The 21625-nt window shown below is 45.3% G+C and overlaps 1 protein-coding gene across 5 annotated transcripts in view; it reads right to left on the reverse strand.

Annotated features, from left to right (window-relative positions):
- Window positions 1–21625, reverse strand: part of SLC44A3 (solute carrier family 44 member 3) — a 97227-nt gene that overhangs the window by 53997 nt on the left and 21605 nt on the right. For all 5 annotated transcript variants that reach the window (XM_032360597.1, XM_032360593.1, XM_032360594.1 and 2 more), the window contains exons 6-9: window positions 13389–13549; window positions 11249–11338; window positions 9856–9980; window positions 5274–5460 (exon numbers count right to left, since the gene is read on the reverse strand). In XM_032360597.1, the coding sequence (XP_032216488.1) occupies window positions 5274–5460; window positions 9856–9980; window positions 11249–11338; window positions 13389–13549 (563 nt within the window). The remainder of the gene's footprint in view (window positions 1–5273; window positions 5461–9855; window positions 9981–11248; window positions 11339–13388; window positions 13550–21625) is intronic.

The raw sequence follows: 21625 nt of genomic DNA on the forward strand, positions 1-21625 counted from the left end.
GATGATCTTTGGGATATCATCAATACAAACAGGGGGAAACTCATCATGAAGCTAGCCATACGTTCAGATATTAAAAACAAGCTTTAAAGCATTTCAAAGAACAAGGTGATACTCATGATCATATACATGGCAGTTTCTCAAGGAAGGCAGTCCAGCCAGTGGGGATAACTTCCCAAAGGAAGCAGGTCCAACTTGGAAGGGCTCAACCTTCTAGTACATTCTGTGCACTGTCCTCTTCCAGCAAGCTGGCTCAAGTGTCCTCCTGACATCCGTTCTTGCCTATGTCTCCCACTGGCTCAGCTTCTGCTCTGACAGCGTGAAGATGAAGGGAAAAGAGAAGAAAATCTCACTGTCATTGAATCTGTAATTTACCAAGTTCTTTCCGAGTATACGTCTCATTTAATACAGAGCTGCTGCGAACTCACCTACTGATTCAGGATACACTCACTGAACTCAGTGAGGGGCTGCACACTGGGGCAAAAGACCCAAAAGAAAAAGACATAGCCCCCCCCCCCCCAGATGTCTGTACTCCAGGGGGATGGAACACATGAGTCATTGCCTTGCATTATTGTTCTTTCTAGGACTCATCACCATCTGACACACAAATATTTGCTTATTCCCTCTCTGCCCACTCACTAGAAGCTCTGTCCTGTATCTAGGTCCCAGGGTTGCAATGGAGAGCTGTTGTTGAAAGAATGAAGAGTATAAAAAATGCAAGGAAAATGAAGAAGCAATACTAGGTATGCCTGGCGAACTTACAGATAGATTTCTAAGAACTGCAATGCTCACAACCATTCTTGGAGAATGACTAGATTTTCAAGCAGTTTGGGGGTAGAGAGTGGGGTGCAGGTTGTGAAGAGATGTTTCCAGATGAAGGCATGGCAGGTGCAAAGGCACGAATGTCCCTCAGACTGTTTTCCTTTGCACCCTCCCAAAGGGCCCATAAACTTCAAAAAAGCAGGGACTGTTTAAAATCTCTTTTGTGCAAGCTCCCTCTGCCTGTTCCTAGGACAGGTCTGGGCTGCTAGGAGACTTTATCTTCTAGATCTCTAGGAACTTAAAAAAGACAATTTTCTTTGAAACTGTGTTCTCAAATATGCTAGGCAGGGCAGAGAGTAAAGCTGAAGCTCGGTACCAGATACTCTAGCTGACAGGAATTCCCAACATAAGGAACATATATAGGCCCTTATTTGCAAAGCAAAGCTCTGGCACCATCTCAACCTCCTCACATCCCTGTCAAGTTTTCATTGCCAAAATGGGAAAAGGGAAGCACAGAGGAACAAGGAAGGCCAGACCCAGCCGAGATCCTGGGTCCCTTGATTCCAGGCATGGCCCTTGGCCCTACTGCATCCCTGTGATGACCTTTCTAATTGCAGCACACCGGGAGGGGAAGTGACCCCCTCCACTAAGACGGGCTTCCTCCACTGTCAACTCTGGGGTTTCCGGACCACCCTAATGGTGTACTGAGCCCACGTGGGCTCCTTCCGACCTGCCACCTGCACCTGCTGGCTTCCTGAGGTTATGACAGTTTCACTTTTCCCCACTGGATTTTAATCGTCGTTGTCACACGGCTGGTGGCAGACAGTTTCTAATGGCTAATCAGTGTCACAGGTGCAGGGCCTTGATACGGTCTCCTGAAATGATTCCCAGATAAGCCAGAATTTGTTGACTACCTCAGAGACTGATTTAAAGCCTCTAGAGAAATAGCTCATCAGGGCAAAAAATCACCCAAGTTCACTTTTTCCTGAATTTTTATTTTCCTTTTTATACATTAAGATTTTAGTTTCTTTCTTTCTTTCTTTTTTTTTTTTTTTAAGATTTTATTTATGCTTTTGACAGAGGGAGTGAGCACAAGAGGGGGAGCAGCAGTCAGAGGAAAGGGAGAAGCAGGCTCCCAGCTGAGCAGGGAGTCCAGGGCAGGTCCCAGGATGCTGGGATCAAGACCTGAGCTGAAGGTAGATGCTTAACTGACTGAGCCACCTAGGTGCCCCAAAATACCAGTTCATTCAGCCACCTGACATGATAAAAAGCTCCCAACTATTATCCACTGAGGACACTCCCAACCACTGCAGCCACACTGGGCACCAGCTGGACAACTGGAAGGTTCTATAATTCGCTGAGGGGACGTGAGGGGAGACAATCTTTCTGATCATCCACATCACCTGGCTTCTTTTCACAAGCTCAGACCGCAGCTCCCAGTCTCCCACAAGTGCAGCTGGGATGTCTCCTGAAGGTCAAAATGACATGAAGCCAAGAAGCGACCTGCCCAGACCCAGAGCGGTGGCTCTGGCATGGAGTGAAAAGTTCTTTGGAAACAAAGGAGTTCTGTGCACCTGAGTTGGCCCACAGGTGAGTGGAAAGGAGAGTCAGGTGGCTGGAGGGAACAGCCAGTCTGGTATTTAGGATGCCCGAGCCAGGAAGGAGGGAAGGCCATAGCTCTCTGTGATACCTCCTCTCCTATAAAGTGGAAGGTCTGCTAGCACGCATGCCTACGTCAGGTCCCAGGCACCTGGTTTTCCTTCCTGCCCTTCTGTCCCTCACCCTCTGGCCTGGTTTCCTCCGTCCACTGACAGAGAATGGCCACACTTTAGTACCTGACCTCCCAGATGGCTCCAGAATGCTGTGCTATCTTTGGCCCCACAGAATCCCCTACCTGTCTTCCTGCCTCTCCTGCTCGCAGCTCTGCAGCAGATAATCTCATGCCCTGGGGCCCCGGGCACAACTTGGGCCCAACGGGGAACTAAAGGGACACCCCACTGGCCGCTCACCCCTGAGGCAGCCCTGGGATGTGTTCCTCCCCACCTGTACCCCCAACTCCCAGGACTGGCTCTCTCCTTGTTGTCTGTGATCAGGGCCTCTCCTGGGTTTGCTCGAGACCCCTAGTGAATCCCCCTTGGCTTCTTTCTGTTATCTTCTGATCTGGCAATTTCTAGTTCATCCTCTGAGAAGCCTTCCCTGACTCCCAAAGCAGGGTGGAGCCCCGTTCCCATGCTCTAGGAGCTCCTCAAAATTCTCCTATCGTGACATTCATCAACCTTCACTAAGAGCACACATTTCATTGTCAGTCTATCCTGCTGGACTCTTAAGTGCTATTAGGAGAGGACACCATTCCTCTCCAGTGCCTTGCCCAGGGCCTCGGCCCCACAGTGTTCCCCTAACATTTGTGAAGTAAAAGGCAAGAACAAATGAATGGGCCCTGCCCCCGAGTATGGTGGGTTAAGCACAGTCCTTCAGCCAGACTCACAGCCCACAAGGACGGGAGGGGCGGCTATGCCCCAGGGTCTTGAGGAGGATGGAAGGTCCTTCCCTGGTCCTGACTCATAACTTCCATGACTTCACCCTTTCTCTGGGGATTCTTCAGGGCAAGTGTTCCAATACCACCGTCCACCACCCTGTGCGCCATCCCTGCCACCCGCCGCCACCCATCACTCCCAGCCTACCCTGGCTGTGACCTCCGGCCCTTTCCTGTTGTAACCACAGACCCCAAACACAACACTGTGCCCAGGCCACATCCGCCAGCCAGCTACTGTGGCCACAGCACTGTTCTGACTTGACAGACAACTGAGGAGGCCCCCTCTGTCTCCCAGACACGGGGGATGTGACACAGGCTCCACCCCAGGGTTCTGGAACCAGAGAGAGCCTCGCACTTCCTCACAGGGTGACCTTCCAGAGTGCGCACGCAGAGCCTCAATTCTCTTGCTTGGAACTTGAGTGTAACAAACACAGGATGAGGGGCACAGCTATGCTTAAAGCAGAGAACATAAGAAAACTGGCACGCAGCCTTGAATTGGGCACTGTTCAACAAATGCTTGTGCTCCCACACGTCCCAAGGCCACTGCCCTCCTTACTGACTGCAACCGAGATGGCTTCAAGGGAGAAAATAGAGCTGTTCAGTGTTGTTCTAGCTGAGACTTCCAACTGTCCCACAACATCTGTTCTCGCTTTTTCTTGGCAGGAGAACCTCTAATTTTTTAACTGCTAATGAAACCCCCTCGCCGGTCCTCCCTCTCAGGAAGGTGCTTCTGTGTCATGAGGCCCTCGCTGGTCAGGTGGAGGTGAACGTGCTGTCATGACTTCTAGGAGGGCTGAGCGAGGGAGGGGACACCCATCCTCCTCCCTGCCACCTACCCAATGCCTGGTGTAGGATTTGGTTGGAGCCTGAGTGTCCATTTCAGCTACTGGATGGAAGCAAGAGGGAGAAGAGCTCAGCCACAAGGAGCTGAGATGAAGTCGAACACACGCACCCAGGCCCTCCATCTCTAGAGGACCATGCTGGCATGGGGCTCCTCCTTGGGGACTTCATTTATGTGAGAGAAATGACCTCATACTATATTTAAGCCACTGGTTGGTTGAGTCTTCTCTGACTCCCAGACACACCTCATCCTGACTGATTACAGTCCTGGTTCATCCTGGATAATTATTCTGAGTTCACTGTAGGTCTGCTGAGAACTTCTAGAGGACAGGAGAGAGTGCTCCCACAGTGTCTCTGGAGCCGGAAGTAGGGGCTATGCCTCCCAAGGAGCCTACTGACTGACCATCTTGAAGGGTCAGCTGATTCCAGAGAGAGGGAAGAGAATCTACCACACAGCAGTTGCTCTTACAGATCTGACCGGATGTAAACTTGGATAAAACAATAAGGAATCCTAGTAGCCTTGTTGACTTGCCATCTGCTGTGGTTCTTACCCGTCTGCGATGGTCTCAGAAAGCAACTTACTTTTTGGTACTCCCGTCAGGGTACTGATCGTCTGAGGTGAGAGAAGCTGGCAAACTGCCGTGGATAAAATCTGAATCCTTCTTTCTAGAGACTTTTGTTCATACTGTAGACTTTTTTTTTTTTTTTTAAAGATTTTATCCATTTAGAGAGACAGCACAAGTAGGCAGAGTGGCAGGGCAAGAGAAAGGGAGAAGCAGGCTCCCCATTAAGCAGGGAGCCTGATGTGGGGCTCAATCCCAGGATCCTGGGATCATGACCCGAGCCGAAGGCAGCCACTTAACCAACTGAGCCACCCAGGGGCCCCATATTGTAGGTTTTCTGAAAGCTCTTTCAGTCCCCACTGAATTTATTCTCTCTTGAAACAAACCCAGTTTCTTGAAAGCCAGTGTAGAAGAGGAAAAGGATTTTCCTGCTTTCCTTCATGACAGAGCCCCTGGCACCATTACCGTTGTCATCAGACACCTCTAGTTCCATGGTCCCTATAAAAACAGGCCAATGGCTCCAAAATACTGGGGTCTTCCGAGCCCAACTCCAAGGTGACGGAACCCAGAGCTCTTACCTGCGGTCCCCAGGCTCAGCAGCACAGCCACCCAGAAGACCCAGAAGGAAATGAGGATGGCAAAAGTCCACAGTGGTTGGAACAGCAGGAAAGGAGAGTTGCTGATGGCCTTATTTATGACTTGGAAAAGTTCAACTGTCAGTTTTATTCTCTTTCTGAGGACAAAAATCAAGCCGAGCAGAACTACCTGGTGAGAAAGGGGTTAGAATAAATGACTCAAAATAATGAAGAACTGAGAAGAACTTCAAGTAGACCTGCATATTTCACTGATATCTCAGCAAACAGCTCTTTAGCTACTCACTTTTCTTATTATAATTAAACAGAAAAATGCTCAAATCCTAATTCAGCATCTACTATGTGCTAGTCGCTATGAGAGATCCTGCAGTTCTAACAGTGAACAGCCCAGGCCCTAAGGGAACTTGAGATTTGGTCAGAGAGCAAGAGAAAATGCACATAAGGTCCTCTAGGATCAGAGAACCCTCTTCTGTCCCTCATCTCCTCCCCACAATACCCAAGAGACCCAGAGAATGCTCAAGGACTGCAAAAGGCAAGGAATGCAAGTATAAGGGGAAAGGGCAGTGATTATGTCTCCAAGCAACCCTCTGTGCCTTCTTTCTTGGTTTTAGTTTCCCTCCATGTAAATTTCGTATTAAATTCATCCCCACACCCCAGTCCAGCCACGGGCCATCTCCCCTTCACAGGCAAGCTTCTGCACAGACTAGTCTCCCCCTGCCATCCACACTTTCACACCCTAACCCAGAGTACAGCATGCAAGTCTCTGTCCATCCCTCTTTTCTTAAAACTTTCTTCTCCCTTCACTTCTGTGACTGCTTTCTTCTGGCTCTTCTACTTCTTCAGTTGTTGTTTCTCAGAGGCGGAGAACCTTCATTTCCAACAAGAACCCCCAGCCTTGGGGTGCCTCAGTGGCTCAGTTGGTTAAACATCTGCCTTTGACTCAGGTCATGGTCTCAGGGTCCTGAGATCGAGCCCTGCATCAGGCTCCCAGCTCAGCGGGGAGTCTGCTTCTCCCTTTCCTTTTGACCCCACCCCCACCCCCCATCCTCTGGCTCATGCTCTCTCTCTCTCAAATAAATTAAAAAAAACAAAAACAAAAATTTAGAAGAAGAAGAACCTCTGGCCTCACCCCTCTCTGGGTGCTACGTGAGTAAGCATCAGTTCCTGGCCAGGCCGTGAATATCCTACAATGTCTCAAATTCAACTTGTCCTGAGCCAAATTCATTATCTTCACACAAAAATCTCCTTTCTTCTAGATTCCCGATTTCAGTAGCCATAATTTTCCTGGACTCTCCAAGAATAGGTAAGTTTCCTGTATTGTGTGTTTCCATATTATCCCAAACTTACCCCAAGTGTAGCACTCAGCATTTTCTACTGCAAATGTTTACTTGTCTCAATTTCCCATTAGGTTAAGCTCCCCAAGAGCAGAGCCCTCCCTGGTGCCCAGCACAATCCCAGTTACCTGTGTTCAGTTTCCTAGATCTCTCAGTCTGTGATCCACAGCTGATCACAGTTCAAGTCCTATCCTCAACCATCCGTGCCCTAATAACTGCCTCACTGGCCTCTGTTTTAATCCCCTTGGCTCCAGTCCCTACCCTCTTCCCTCCTCTAACCTACAGCTAAAGCGATCTCTGAAAGGGTAGAGTCAATGATGTCGTTTCCCAGCTCAAAATCCCTCAACAGTTATCCGTGCTTCTGGGTCAAGATCAAAGTCATCATCATCCCAGATCAGGACCTTCCTGGTATGGCCCCTCCCTGTATCTGCCTCTTGGGCTTCTGCCAAGAGAACCTCCCACGGGTCTTTCTTGTGTCCATGTGACCCCATGTGTGCCATTCCTTTAGCCCAAGATACCCTTTCTCTGCCAGCTGGCCTGAGGCATTCCTGACCCGAAGGATCTCACAGTCCATGGAGAAAAGTTGAAGGAAGGCGGATAAACTAAAACAGCTCCCAGAACTGGGAGCAGGGCCTCCTGCCCCAGCTGAACACGTCCAGTCACTCCAAGTCGTAAAGGCGAAGTAGGCATTTCCAACTCTGCATTTTTGAAGGCTACTACTATCAACAAGAAAGAGGGACCTTTCCTTAGTTTTACTTAAAATTTTCATGAAGCAAAATGATACGATCTCTAGGTAAATAATCTTGGCTTCTAGCTCCCGCGTGGGAAGCTGACACATGTGTATTTAAATGCATGTGTGTTTTACAAGTTATACGCATGCATACAAAAATCCTTTCACACGCTTAAGGATACTGCAAGGATGTTCTTTAGAAGTGTAGAGTCAATGCTAACCTGACCTTCTCCCCAGTCTCTGCAGGCATCAGCATTACCTAATGGGGATGGTGCTGGGGGTGCGAGTGAGGCTGGGCTGGGCAGCAGGCCTGAGGCACCTTGGGGGTCATGTCTTGACTTCACTATTCTGGGCTTGAAGCCTCTGGGAGCTGCCTTTCAGCCTGTGCTCCTAAGCTGATGCCCTGACATGTGTGTTTAATGCCATTCACCCTCTTTTCTCCATCACCGCTAGTGCTTTCTGTGAAACAATACAGATGATGGGTAAGAAAGGTAGAGTGAGGGAGAAGAGGGGCAGCGGCTAACTCCTCTTTCTCTTGGGACAGCAGGCCTGCGGACAGGAAGTGGTCCCTGAGTAGAGGACATAGTATGATGCTCCCTGTCCTCCTTCTCTCACCTTGTGCCGGGATCCTGTGGGAGCCAAGCCAGGCTGGCAGGGGAAGCAGCAGGTGAAGAGTGCTTTTCTCAGGCGGGGTTATCCCCTTGCCCTATAGCCAGCCCCACTTTCCCAGCCCCAGGTCTCCAGGCAGGAGCATTGCGGGTGGCTCTCTATAGGAATGCTGAGCTTCTGTGGCAGATGCTCCCTGGGGAGGAGGGAAGTCCATGGAACCTTGCAGGAATATTCCCATTTGACAGATGAGGAGACCCAGGCCTATGGCCAAGCCATTCTGTGAGGTGACACAGTGGGTAGTGGGTCATGGGTCTGAACACCCACCTGATACTGCAAAGGCTAGAGTCTTTTCCCAGGCATCATGTCATGCTGTTGCTTGCTTGCTAATTCATCTCATCAGGGGGCAGGTAACTTGCTAACTGTTGCCTAGCGCAGGACCCAGTGCATAAAAGCGGCTTGGGAAATGGCAATGGACAATCTAGAGCTCTTGTGAGGACTTGCCCAGCCAGTGAGCAGCCTTGGCAGGAACTCAGTAAGCAGCAGGGACAAATGTACTATGTGAATGGTCTGGGAGCTGTGCTTTGCTTCTCCCCTCTGTCCCAACCCCTGAAAAGTCCTCACAGACACAGTGAGAACAGCCTCTCTGCCTTCACAGCCTTCCTTCTCGTTCACCTCACGCTCAGTGAAGAGAGGCCACCCCTGACTCTGGAGTCCGGGTGGCCATTAAATTCAGTGTGTGGAGACAAAGCAAGCCTGTGGAGGGCAAAGGGAGAGGGCAGGCTCCCCCTCACCCACTCCCCCTGCCCAACAGCTCCAGCCTTGGCCTGGGGTCCAGGGGGTCATTTCTCTTCCAGCTTCCTTCAAAGGCCCTGCAGCAGCTATGGGCCTAGTCCCCTCCCTGGGGAAGGACAAACTAGGAACTTTCCTTAGTCAGACGCTTGCTCCCTGAGATGCATTCCACGTGAAGAACACAAACCAGAAAACTCACTAGAAAGGAGAAAATGCGGAGACTACCGACCATGGGAGCCGAAGGCTCTCCTTAGCAGAGAATTGGGTTGCTGAGACAGTCTGTGCCTGCCGAAGAATTAAAGGGCTGTGGAAACCTTAGCTGTTACCCATCCACAAATGGTGAGTAGGCAACATGCCAGCAAGGGCTGTGAGGATGGCTGTGGTGGCCGAAAATCAGCCCAGCCCCCCTCCAGGGTCTTGCAATTCTAGCACATTTAATGCCCACCCCCCACCCGGAGAGTGACCCAAATGATTTTCTAAGCTTTCTCCTCTCTGACCACCGGTATCTGCTGCCTCAACATTCTGTTTGCTGGTTTTCAACTAGGGCATTCACAGGGGAGGCGGGTTGTCTGAACACCAAAATCACCCAGTGGCCAGCGGGTGTGGAAATAAAGGGCTCTCTGTGTTCAAGGGCAGTGGGAGCCGCCACACCCTGGAGGGGGCAGAGCACCCACAGGCTGGAAGGGGGAGGCTCCTCACAAACAGGAAACAGGAACTGTCGTAAGTCTGTCCCTCCCAACCCCTCCAGGGGCCACCTTACTGCCACTTGGGGGCAAAAATGGTTCTACTGTGTCAAGGAAAATGAATCAGCACAAGTAACACTTTAGCCTCTGAGAACTGTCAGAAATGACTTGGGAAGAAGGTAAGACCTTTTTTCCTGTTTTTGTTTTTTGGAAGGTTTTGATTTAGTCCTATGAGAGTATTGCAAATAAAAAAGACAATGCTCTAAACATGTATGTACTTTCACTATACTATTATATATGCACACTCTGAGGTTAAAAAAAAAAAACACCCAAATTCTACTTGTTCTTGGTTACAATCTAATTATTTGGATCTCAGAGTTCTAGCAGGCTACTTGTTCTCCTGCTGGAAGGGCATTTCTTACCATGATTACTGTAGATACAAGAGCAAACCCCAGCAAACACTTCATATTTTCCCTTTCTGTGTCCAGTTCTATGCTGAGGTCATGGGTATAGTCGTAATACAGCCACCATAAGACACCGCAGACAACTAGAAAGCAAAACACCAGGGCAACTCAGCACACCCATGTGGGTAACCGGCCTCCCTCCACCACCCCCCCACCCGCCCCCAGCATGAGGACCACACATGGGGTAGCCTGGCTCGGACACTGGGTACCACAGGCCTTGGGCTTTATGTGTGACAACTGATCCTCTAGAGGAGCTGGCCAGGGTAACCCCCCAAGGACCCCCCCTCCTCCCCACTGGCCCAGAGTGGCTGCCTGTCTTTGGGAGGCACAGGGCAGGGATTCCAAACACAGGTGCATCCTGCCAGCCCAGCCTGCAGACCGGGTATGGGTGTGAGCAGAGTGGAAAGTGCATGGGCAGAGCAGAGAGGGGGACAGGGTTAAAGTCCAAAGTCTAAACTGCCTGATGAGCTCCCCTGGTGCTGACCCCGTGGGAACCACCACCATGTCAGTGTGGCACTCCAAGTCTGGGTGGATAGCCTGACCTTGCACATGCCCTCCGTTTAAGCACTACCCGCCACCTACAACACCCCTACAGTGACTAGAGGAAGGTCATATTGGTCTTTACTTGTCCCAGGTGGGAAAGGATCCATCATGGGCTGCGGTGACTGTCCTCCAGCAAGGCGCACTGTGCACCTGTGAGCTGTAGGGCTCTAAGCAACTGAGGGCAGAGCTGATAATTCAGGGGACTGAAACCCTACAGTCATACCAATTATTAAAAGTTCCAGTATCTCATGCCAGTTGGTAAACAACTGCCGCCTTGAACTTCCTGCATTCCCCTACCTCTCAGACCCCCCTTTCCTGATAACCCCTAGATGGACCCACATTCTGGCAACAAAAGGGGAACCAGCAGGTACAGGGGAGGGTCTTTGGGACTGTGCCCCAGCTCAGGGCCTGAATCTTTTTAGACTGTGGGAGCTTCTGCATGGGGACCTACACATTAATGGCTGATGGGAAAGTTCAGAAGACATTCTGGAAAAGCAGGCATTCTTTCCAACAAGCCTTGGAGTCATCTGTTAATGGTATGGCTGCCAGGATCTGGACTGGCAGGCCCATCTCTACGGCAGCAGAGAGCAACAGAGACCACAGACCGGCCTCAACTTGGCTATTATCTGCATGACACAAGCAAGTCCCTTCTCTCTGGTTTTGAGCTTTCTCGTATGTAAGATGGTGGGCTTGGATAAGAGATTTTCTCAAACCGATATAGCTCAGTAATGTCAACTTTTAAGTTTCATGCTTAATGGAAAGGCTTTTCATTTAATACAAAAGAAATCCATCAAGAAGAAATACTTACACAACAATCCCACGATAATCAGTGCTATGAAAATGTGAACCAGAAGGGTGGTGATGAATCGGAAGGTGACCATCATGGCTAAAGACAAGGCTGAAAAATCAAGCAGAACCTATAAACCCCAACAGCAATCAGGGTGTGAAGGTGATGATGGGAGGGCTATTAGGACTCCCAGAAGATGGCAGGCTGAGGTATTCCTTCAATGTCTAAATATCTTAGACATCTACTAAACGAAAATAACAAGACACACTCAGGGTGTCTGAAGCATACACAAGTTCCATCTGCTACAATAAGCCAGTTTCTGAAGCCCTAGCATTTTTCTTGAATTAAAAAAATTTTTTTTAATTTGCAAATTAGGCCTTATTCCCAAATATCCAAAATGCTTTTTTAAAAAAGAATTTATTTATTTATTTGAGAGAGCAAGAGAGAGGACATGACCAGAGGGTATGAGGGAGAGGGAGAAGGACAAGCAGACTCCCTGCTGAGCACGGAGCCCAATTTCAGATAATGACCTGCGCCTAAGTCAGATGCTTAATTGACTGAGCCACCCAGGTGTCCCCCCCAAAATGTTTTTTTTTTTAATTCCAAATAAACCATTAAAAAATTTTTTTTAATCATACTTAACTCTTTTGACTTTTTATTGGGCTTATGTAAAGTTTCAACTTAAATGTTCCCAGGTATTCTTATTAAATATGAAAAATTAATGCCTTTAGAAATGAAAAATTTAAGGTTCTAATATTTTGGTAAGCTGTCTATGTAAAAAATCTGCATATTATTGTCCAGTACATGGGATTTTAAGCTTATGAGTTTATGTTAAGCATTTCAGTGAATTTATGTATACTGCTTTTTCTCTAAACAAGAAATCAGGATTACTTATAGATATTTTGGTGTAGTGGTTGAGAACATAGGTTTGGAGATCAGAACACATCTGGGTAAAGTCTCAGCTCTGCCACCCACTCTAGTCACCACATGACTTTGGCCAAGTCGTTTAACCTCACTAAACCTCGGTTTCCCCTCCTACTCATGGTGACAGGATTCTAATGAAGTTTTTTTTTTTTTTTCCCCCAAAGATTTTATTTATTTATTTGACAGACAGAGATCACAAGTAGGCAGAGAGGCAGGCAGAGAGAGTGAGGGTAAGCAGAGAGCCCCATGTGGGGCTTGATTCCAGGACCCTGGGATCATGACCTGAGCGGAAGGCAGAGGCTTTAACTCACTGAGCCACCCAAGTGCCCCTCTGATGAAGTTTTAGTAAGTTAAGAGTAAGCACAAGGCCTGGCACATTTGGGTCATTAAGAAATCGGGAAGTTACATAATGGTGACAAGTTAGGCATCCCCAAACATTCAGGAATTAGTACTTTGGTAATGAAATTATGGAAAACTCAATTTGTAAACTGGCAAAATCACAGCTGACCAAAGAATTTCTTTCAACCTAAAGGTTGGGGAGCAGCCACTGGAAAAGGGGGTAGATAGTAGGCCATTAGTACTGGCCACAACAGTGGAATGTGTTCATCTGTTCAAAGACAAAATTGACTCTTAAAGGGGTTCATCAAGTTGGAAGACAGTAAGCAGGAAGTTAAGGGGTCAGGAGTGGGGGTAGCTGCTTCCAGAAATGTCCGTAAGAGGCATGTCCTGGCTTGAGGGCTTGACCAGTCTGCAACCCTAAGCAGGCAGTTGAGTAGATCAGGCCCTCACTATCTGATGCTATTTAACATGGATCCATGTGCCTCCTTCCCTTGCTCACCAAGCAGCCTTCTGACCTGGCTTGCTTGTGGGGAGTGGGCATTCTGGCCAGAAGACATGCATCTCTGGTTCCCCTGACAGTTGTAATTTTCATGGCCAATTCGAAAACTTGCAAAAAATCTGCTTTGTACACCATTTTTACACAGAGCCGAGGACCAGGCTCTGGAACATGGCAGCTGTATTACAGCAAACCCACGTTCAGTGAGGCCTCTTGGCAGAAAGCCAGCTAGCGTTCCCCTAATTCTGTTTTCCCCTCTCCCACCTAAAACACTGAAAACATTTATGAAGAAAATATGTGAAGTTTTATCTTTAAGTCAAGAGGCTAATTTTCACTCTATAACATCTGTAAGTGGTAGAGACTTCAGCACAGTCACTGTAAGAAAATTAATGGGAAAATTACCTAATGCAAAGATACACAGGCCGAGAATTGTGTCTCTTCCTGACATTATTCCACTCAGAATTCGATGGAGGATGTCGACATCATTTATCAAAACAGATGCAAACAAGGAGTAGCACTCAGGTGTTTGAGGGACGCATCGGTTAAACAAGGGGAAAGACTTGCTAGAAAGGAAAGAACAAATGACAGAGATGTTTATTTAATTACTTGACTTAAAAAACCCATGTTTATTTAAAATTCCCAACAGCCAAGAGAACAGAAGATCTGCAGCAATAAAAAGAAGATTAGCAACCTGTTTGCAAGGTACACTTTAGAAAGCCAGGCGACTGTGCTCTGCTCCAGTAATCAGCTGATGCTCTGGGCGGGGAACGATGATGGGGACCCTGAGAAACCAGAAATCTACACTTGGGAGGGTGACATCTGATTCTCCCATGGCCCTTCTGAGACACACAAACTACCAATGCCCACATAAGGCTGCATGTCTTCTTTTTTTTTTTTAGTTCCTCTCTGATTTATTCAGGACACATTGCAGCTCTCAAAAAACTTAACATATATTTTGGGGGAAAAAAAAACAATTTTTACCTCAAAGATTAAAAAATGATGACACATATGACTGTCTCTAGAATATTTCATGGAAATGTTAAATTTGTAAAAATAATGTATTTCTATGACTTTATTAATATCCATATATTTTTGTTTTTCTATGTAAATTTAGTTATTATCAACATCAGAAATTACACTTTTTTTTTTTTTAAAGATTTTATTTATTTATTTGACAGACAGAGATCACAAGTAGGCAGAGAGGCAGGCAGAGAGTGAGAGAGAGGAGGAAGCAGGCTCCCCGCGGAGCAGAGAGCCCGACGCGGGGCTCGATCCCAGGACCCTGGGATCATGACCTGAGCCGAAGGCAGAGGCTTTAACCCACTGAGCCACCCAGGCGCCCCCAGAAATTACACTTTTTAAGTATGCATGTCTTTAAGAAACTGTTAGATACAGGGCTGGTTCAATCGGATGCTTTGTCAACGAAATGCCCTGCTTTATTCTGTCCCCTTAAAGGAGGCGAATAAAGGCTTGCTCCAAACAGAATGGGTACTTGGGAGTGAGGACTGTGTGGAGAAAGCTGCGGTTGACAGCTGCCTTGGGCATATTAAAAAGCTGACCTTCCAGGGGCCTCCTCCTGAAATATAAAAATGCTCAGCGATGTCCATTCTAACGACTCTTCAAGAGGCCACAAGTACCTTCACAGGGTCCTTTCTTTCCCTCTTTGGGTCCCAATAGCAGAAATAATCCCAACCCATGAAGTGCCAAATTATTCAACAAACTGCCAAAAACCAAGTGCTTTTTTGATATGTGTGAAGGTGAAACATCGGAGAACCCAAATGCAAATGGTATTAGATGGTCATAAAGAAAAAAATGGCTCCTGAACTTTGAATGGTCACAACGTAGAACCCATGGAAGAATCTTTCTCAGGAAGTCACCACATTACAGAAATATTCCGAGTCACTGAACAGTGATCCCAGAGGAGGGTAATACAAATAAGCAGCTTTTCCCTAATTAAAAAATTTGAAGGTGTAATACATTTACATGGCTCAAATTCCGAAAGGTACAACAGAATAAATGGAGAGAAATGGCCATTTTTTTCTCTTAGAGGAAAAACAGATTTCTTTGTAGGCATGTCATTTGGTTTCTAGCATATCATTCTATTTTTTCTCCATTTTATTTAAGATTTACTTATTTTACAGAGAGAGCACCCACGTCTGAGCAGGGGCAGGGAAGGGTGGGGAAGGGGGAAAGAGAGATAAAGAGAGAGGGAGAGAATCCTGAAGCAGACTCCCCGCTCAGCAGGGAGCCCAGCACAGGGCTTGATACCAGGACCCCGAGGTCATGACCTGAGCTGAAATCAACAGCTGGTTGCTTAACTGACTGAGCCACCCAGGATCTCCCATTTTTTTTTTTTTTTTTTAAAGTAAACTCTACCCCCAACATAGGGCTCAAACTCACAGCCCTGAGATCAAGAGTTGCATGCTCTATTGACTAAGCCAGCCAGGTGCCCCTCTATGTAACATTCTAGAGACTTTTTAAAACATATGTGAATGTAATAGGAAATTTAAATGGAAGTTCACAGCTGAAGCTCAAAGACAGTAGAAATTACACTCCAAAATGAGATGTTAGACCCCACCATGCAGGCTCCCCCTCCATAAAAAAAGGTTGGAAAACTTGCTCTTCTTAATTTTTTTAAAAAAAGATTTTATTTATTTACTTGAAAGGGACAGACAGCATAAAATCTTAAAAAAGATTTTATTTATTTACTTGAAAGAGAGAGACAGCAGGGTGAGAGGGAGAAGCAGACTCCCCGCTGAGCAGGGAGCCCGATGCAGGACTCGATCTCAGGACTCCAGGATCATTACCTGAGCTGAAGGCAGTCGCTTTACCAACTGAGCCACCCAGGTGCCCAGGAAACTGATTATTCTTAAACCCCTCACCCACACTGAGACTGTAAAAGGATTGGGAGTCAGAGATTAGAAGAACATTTTAGAAAATAAACTTCTAATTTTGGAGAAATTTTCGAGTTACAGAAAACTTGCAAAGATGCTATGGAGAGTTCCTGTGTACACCTCACTCACCTTCCCCTAACGTCGTACATAACTACAGTACATTTGTGAAAATTAAGAAATGAGCCCTGGTACTATACTATTAACTAAAATACAGTCTTAACTTGATTTTACCACTTTTCACTAATGTCCTTTTTTTTTTTTTTTTCTCTTCCAGAATCCAGGATGTCATGGTGCATTTAGCTCTTACGTCTCCTTTGGTCCATGACAATTTCTTAGGTTTTCTTTGTTTCCCATGATCTTGACACTTTTGAGGATTCATGATCAGGTATTCAGTAAATCGTTCCTCATATTTTCTCATAATTAGACTGCAGTTATGGATTTGGGAAGGAACACCACAGAGGTGAAGTGCTCTTTCCATACAACCATATTAGGGAACATGATAGCAACATGACATCACAGTGAAGTTAACCTTGATCCCTTGGCTCAGGTGGCTGGTATCTGTCAGGTTTCTCCACTGTCCTGTCACTATGTTTCTAGATTCTTTGGGAGTAAGTCACTAGGCCCAGCCCACTCTCAAAGGGAGGAAAATTAAGTGGGAAGTATCCACATACATTATTTGGGACTCCTCTATAAAGATTTATCCCCATGCCCTCCCACACCCCCATCTATTTATTCAATTGTGGATATTTACTTTATTCTTTAGGTTTTAATCTATTATGATCGTTATTCTTTTGCTCAAATCATTCCAGCTCTGGCCACTAGAAGTTCTTTCAGACTGGCCCTGGGTAATTTTGACATGCCCCACCTGTTTTTATTTCTGTAAGTACATCCTCATTTTCAGGTTCTGCAAGATTATGCCACCCTTATGGTTGTATTTTCCTTATCCAAGCCCTAAAATCAGTCATTTCTCCAAGGAGCCCTTGGAAAATGGTATTTAGATACTAATATCTGGGTACTAGGTATGCTCGTTCTACTGGGGTGTCACTGATCCTAGGTCCTCTTATAATCAACCCAAGTATGTACTTTCAGAATGCTAACCAGTAACCCCATAAGAAATGAACTTACCAAATAGAGCATGGCGCTTACGTAGTTATTTTTGTCTTTAGTTCACAGTATTTAGTCACAAAGCTGTTTTCCAAAGTTACTTAGGTCAGCTCCTTTTCTCTCTTTCCTCTTCAGCCGAGCTTATGTTGTACATTTATATTGTTAAATTCATCTGTCATAGTCTACATTCTTGATACCTTGGTTTTATTTTTTATTTGGATACACAGTAAAGCTGACTCTGTACAGGTGTTGATAGTACATGAATCATGTAAAAGAGCAATTCTAAAGAGTTTTTCATATGTTTGATTTGTTTTTGTTTTTTGAGAGAGAGAATGTTCATGTGAATCCATTCCTGTCCCCAAGGGAAAGAGGGTTAGAGATACCATTCCTAAGTCAAATGAGAAGGATTTCCTAGAAAGCTCAGAGGGATCAGATGACCCCACAGATTAAGGTATGAGCCCTGAGAAGTGGAGAGTAGTGTGCTTGGTGTCCAAGACAGTTACATGGAAAACTGTGGAGCCGTTAGCAGAAAGAAGCTGAAGTGGCTGCTTACTGTCCCAGGACTAGGAAGACTTAGCAAATGACCAGCCAGGGCAGAGATGCATTTGATTATGTGGGAACACTGCAGCTGAGACAGCCAGAGTGATGGGAAGTCTCCAAAAAACCCAGAACGTGTTCTATTATCGGTCCAATAAAAATGCTCCTGTTCCTTCTCAGGCCTCTTCACTTTTGCTGTACCAACCCCGAGTCAGAAGCCCGTTTTAGCAGGCTGTGAGAGGAAGAGGTGAGGAGGAGGAGAGAGAAGACTGCAGCCCCCTTCCCTGACCAAAGCCTTCCCATCTGCTCCTGGCCCAAGCTCCAGGAGGGAGAAGTTTCAACTGTCAGTCAAGTCTGAAGTCTATCATATTGCGCTGAACATTTTAATTACTGAATGGCAAGTATCTCTTACCATTTAAAGTGACTAAGTAATTATTACTTAAAAGTAACCAGAGCAGTCCTGGGAACTGGGTTTTCAGTCAGGGACAAAGAAAAAACTAGCCCCACTGAATAAGCTTAAAGAGACAGAAAGAAAGTAGAAACAGAGAAAGAGAAATTAGGAAAACAATGTCATTTATAACTCCACTGAAGAGAAAAAAATACCTAGACATTAACTTAACCAAGGAGGTGAAAGACCTAATCTTTGAAAACTATACAACATGGATGAAAGAAATTGAAACAACACAAATGAGAAGATATTCCATGCTCACAGACTGGAAAAATTAATATTGTCAAAATGTCCATACTACCCAAAGCAATCTATAGATTCAGTGCAATCCCTATAAAAATACCAATAGCATTTTTCATAGAACGAGACCAAATAATCTTCAAATGTGTACAGAATCACAAAAGACCCTGAATAGCCAAAGCGATCTTGAGAAAGAAGAGCAAAGCTGGAGGTATCACAATCCTAGACTTCAAGACAGACTACAAATGTGTAGTAATCCAAACAGTATGATACTGGCACAAAAACAGACACATACATCAAGAGAACAGAGCAGAAATAAATAAATAAATCCAACGTTTATGGTTAATTAATCTACGACAAAAGAGGGAAGAATATACAACGGAGAAAAAGACAATCTCTCAATAAATGGTGCTTGGAAAACTGAAGTCCTATGTAAAAGAATGAAACTGGATCACTTTCTAACACCACACACAAAAATAAACTCAAAATGGATTAAAGACCTAAAGGTGATAAACGAAACCATAAAACTGCTGAAAGAAAACATAGGCAATAATTTCTCTGACATTGGTCTTAGCGACATCTTTCTAGCTGTATCTCCTCAGGTAAGGGAAGCAAAAGCATACCTCAACTATTGAGACTATACCAAAATGAAAAGCTTCTGCACAGTGAAGGAAACCATCAACAACAACAAAAAAAAGGCAATTTACCGAATGGGAGAAGGTATTTGCAAATAATATATGATAGAAGGGTAGTATCTAAAATAAAGAATTTATTCGACACCAAAAAAACCCAAATAATCCAATTAAAACACATGCAGAAGACCTGCACAGGGAGTTTTCCAAAGAAGACATAGAGATGACACAAGATACACTAAAAGATGCTCGACATCACTAATCATCAAGGAAATGCAAACCAAAATCACCGTGAAATGTTACCTTACCCATCAGAATGGCTAGAATCAAAAGACAAGAAATAAAATGTTGATGAGGATGTGGAGAAAAAGGAACCCTTGTGCACTGTTGCTGGGAATGTAAACAGGTGCAGCCACTATGGGAAAGAGTATGGAGGTTCCTCACAAAATTAAAAATAAAATTCCCATATTACACAGTAATTCCACTACTGGGTGTTTATCAACCTCCCCTCCCCTGGCCAGAAACAAAAATGCTAATGTACATATATGGCCCTAGGGTTTTGCAGCATTACAAAAGCCAAGATATGGAGGCAACCCGTGTCCATCAATGGATGGATGAAGAAGAGGTGGTGTATTTAAACAATGAAGTATGACTCAGCAATAAAAGGAATGACATCTTGCCATCTGTGAGAACATGGATGGACCTGAAGGTTATTATGCTAAATGAAATAAGTCAGTGAGAGAAAGACAAATACTATATGATTTCACTTATCTGTGGAATCTAAAAACAAAAACAAAAAAATGAACAAAGAAACAACCCCAAAAATAGACTCATAAATACAGAAAACAAACTGAGGGTTGTCAGAGGGTAGGTGGGTAGAGGGATAGTGAAATAGATAAAAGGGGATTAAGAGGTATAAAAAAAACCTAGTTATAAAATAAATAAATCACAGAGATGAAAAGTACAGCATAGGGAATATAGTCAATAATATTGGAATAACTTTGGGGATAGATGGTAAGTACACTTATCATGCTGAGCACTGAGTAATGTATAGATCTGTTGAATCAATATGCTGTTTACCTGAAACTAACATAATTATATGTTATACTTCAAAAAAAAAAACCTAAAAAGAAAACCCCCACAAAAATAAAGTTGTTTTCTGACTATACCCTACAGGCTATGTTTAACAGTTACACAAACAAATAGGTATATATATATACACACACACACATGCACACTTATACGTATATAAACACCTAAATTATACTTAGGGTATATCCTCCTTTTCATGCAAAAGGTACTATACAGCATACTGTTCTACAGCCTGCTTTCTTTTTAAAGCATCTGCTTTCTTTTTAAAACATCTTGCCACTCTGTCTAGATCAGAATATAAGGGATTCCTTTTATTTTTACTGAAGTAAAATTTATATAGCATGAAATGTACAAATCTTAAACATACAATTAGGAACCTTTAACAAATACAGATGTTCAAGCAACCACCACCCCTTTCAAGGTATAGACCATTTCGATCATCCCAGAAAGTACCCTCAAACCCCCTTCTGATCAATCTCCAACCCATATAGGCACTCATTAATCTGATTTCTAGAACTATACACTTCTTTAAAAAAAAAAAAAGACACTTTGTCAGAAAGTGAGGGAGCACATGCAGGAGGAGCAGCAGGCAAAGGGAGAGGGAGAAGCAGACTCCCCACTGAGCAGGGAGCCTGATGCGGGGCTCGATTCCAGGACCCTGGGATCATGACCTGAGCTGAAGGCAGACATTTAACTGACTAAGCCATCCAGGTGTCCTTTTGAATTACTTTTTGTATATGGTCTGAGGTAAGAGTCCTGCTACGAAATCACCAAGAGTCACTTTTTCTCTATGTCTTTACACTTATTTCAGCACCATGTGTTGAAAAGACTAACCCCACGGAATTACTTTGGTACTTTCATTAAAAATCACTTGACCATGGCGGTGCTTGGGTGGCTCAGTCGGTTAAGTGTCCAACTCTATTTTTTTCTTAAGATTTTATCTATTATTTGAGAGAGAGAATGAGAGAGAGCATGAGAGAGGGGGAGGGTCAGAGGGAGAAGCAGACTCCCTGCAGAGCAGGGAGCCTGATACAGGACTTGATCCTGGGACCAGGATCATGACCTGAGCCGAAGGCAGCTGCTTAACCAACTGAGCCACCCAGGCACCCCAAGGGTCCAACGCTTGATCTCAGTTCAGATCCTGAGTTTAGGATCAAGAGACTGAGCCCTGCATTGGGCTCTGTGCTAAGCATGGAGCCTGCTTGAGATTCTCTCTCTCACTCTTTGTCCCTCCCCACCCTGCTCTCACATGCACTCTCTCTCAAAAAAACCCAACCAATCAACCAACCAACAAAACAAAAAACAACTGACCATGTGTATGTAGTTTTATTTCTGGGCCCTCTATTCTGAGCCAATTATCTATTTGTTTATCTTCATTCCAATATTGTTGTTAAGAAGAAAGCCACAGGCCCCAAATAGTGTCACTTAGGCTGAGTCCCCAGTCTGGGGCTTAATACCTAATATAATTTCAACCTTCCCAAGAAATGTAATCTTAACCGGCCAGAGGAATTTTCTGATGGGTGCTAATGAGCCTGCTGCATGGGCCCTCTCCATGCTTCAAACGAAGATGTGGGAATCTGCAAGATGGTGGCTCTTCTCCTAAGGAAAAGCAACCTTGCCTGAATAGTCCTTTCCTTTGGCTAATAACCTTCTTGCCCTGTCTTCTTTCCTATAAACATCTTCTACTTGTAA

Source organism: Mustela erminea, chromosome 10, assembly GCF_009829155.1.
Source record: "Mustela erminea isolate mMusErm1 chromosome 10, mMusErm1.Pri, whole genome shotgun sequence".
In the NCBI taxonomy this organism is placed as follows: Eukaryota; Metazoa; Chordata; class Mammalia; order Carnivora; family Mustelidae; genus Mustela; species Mustela erminea.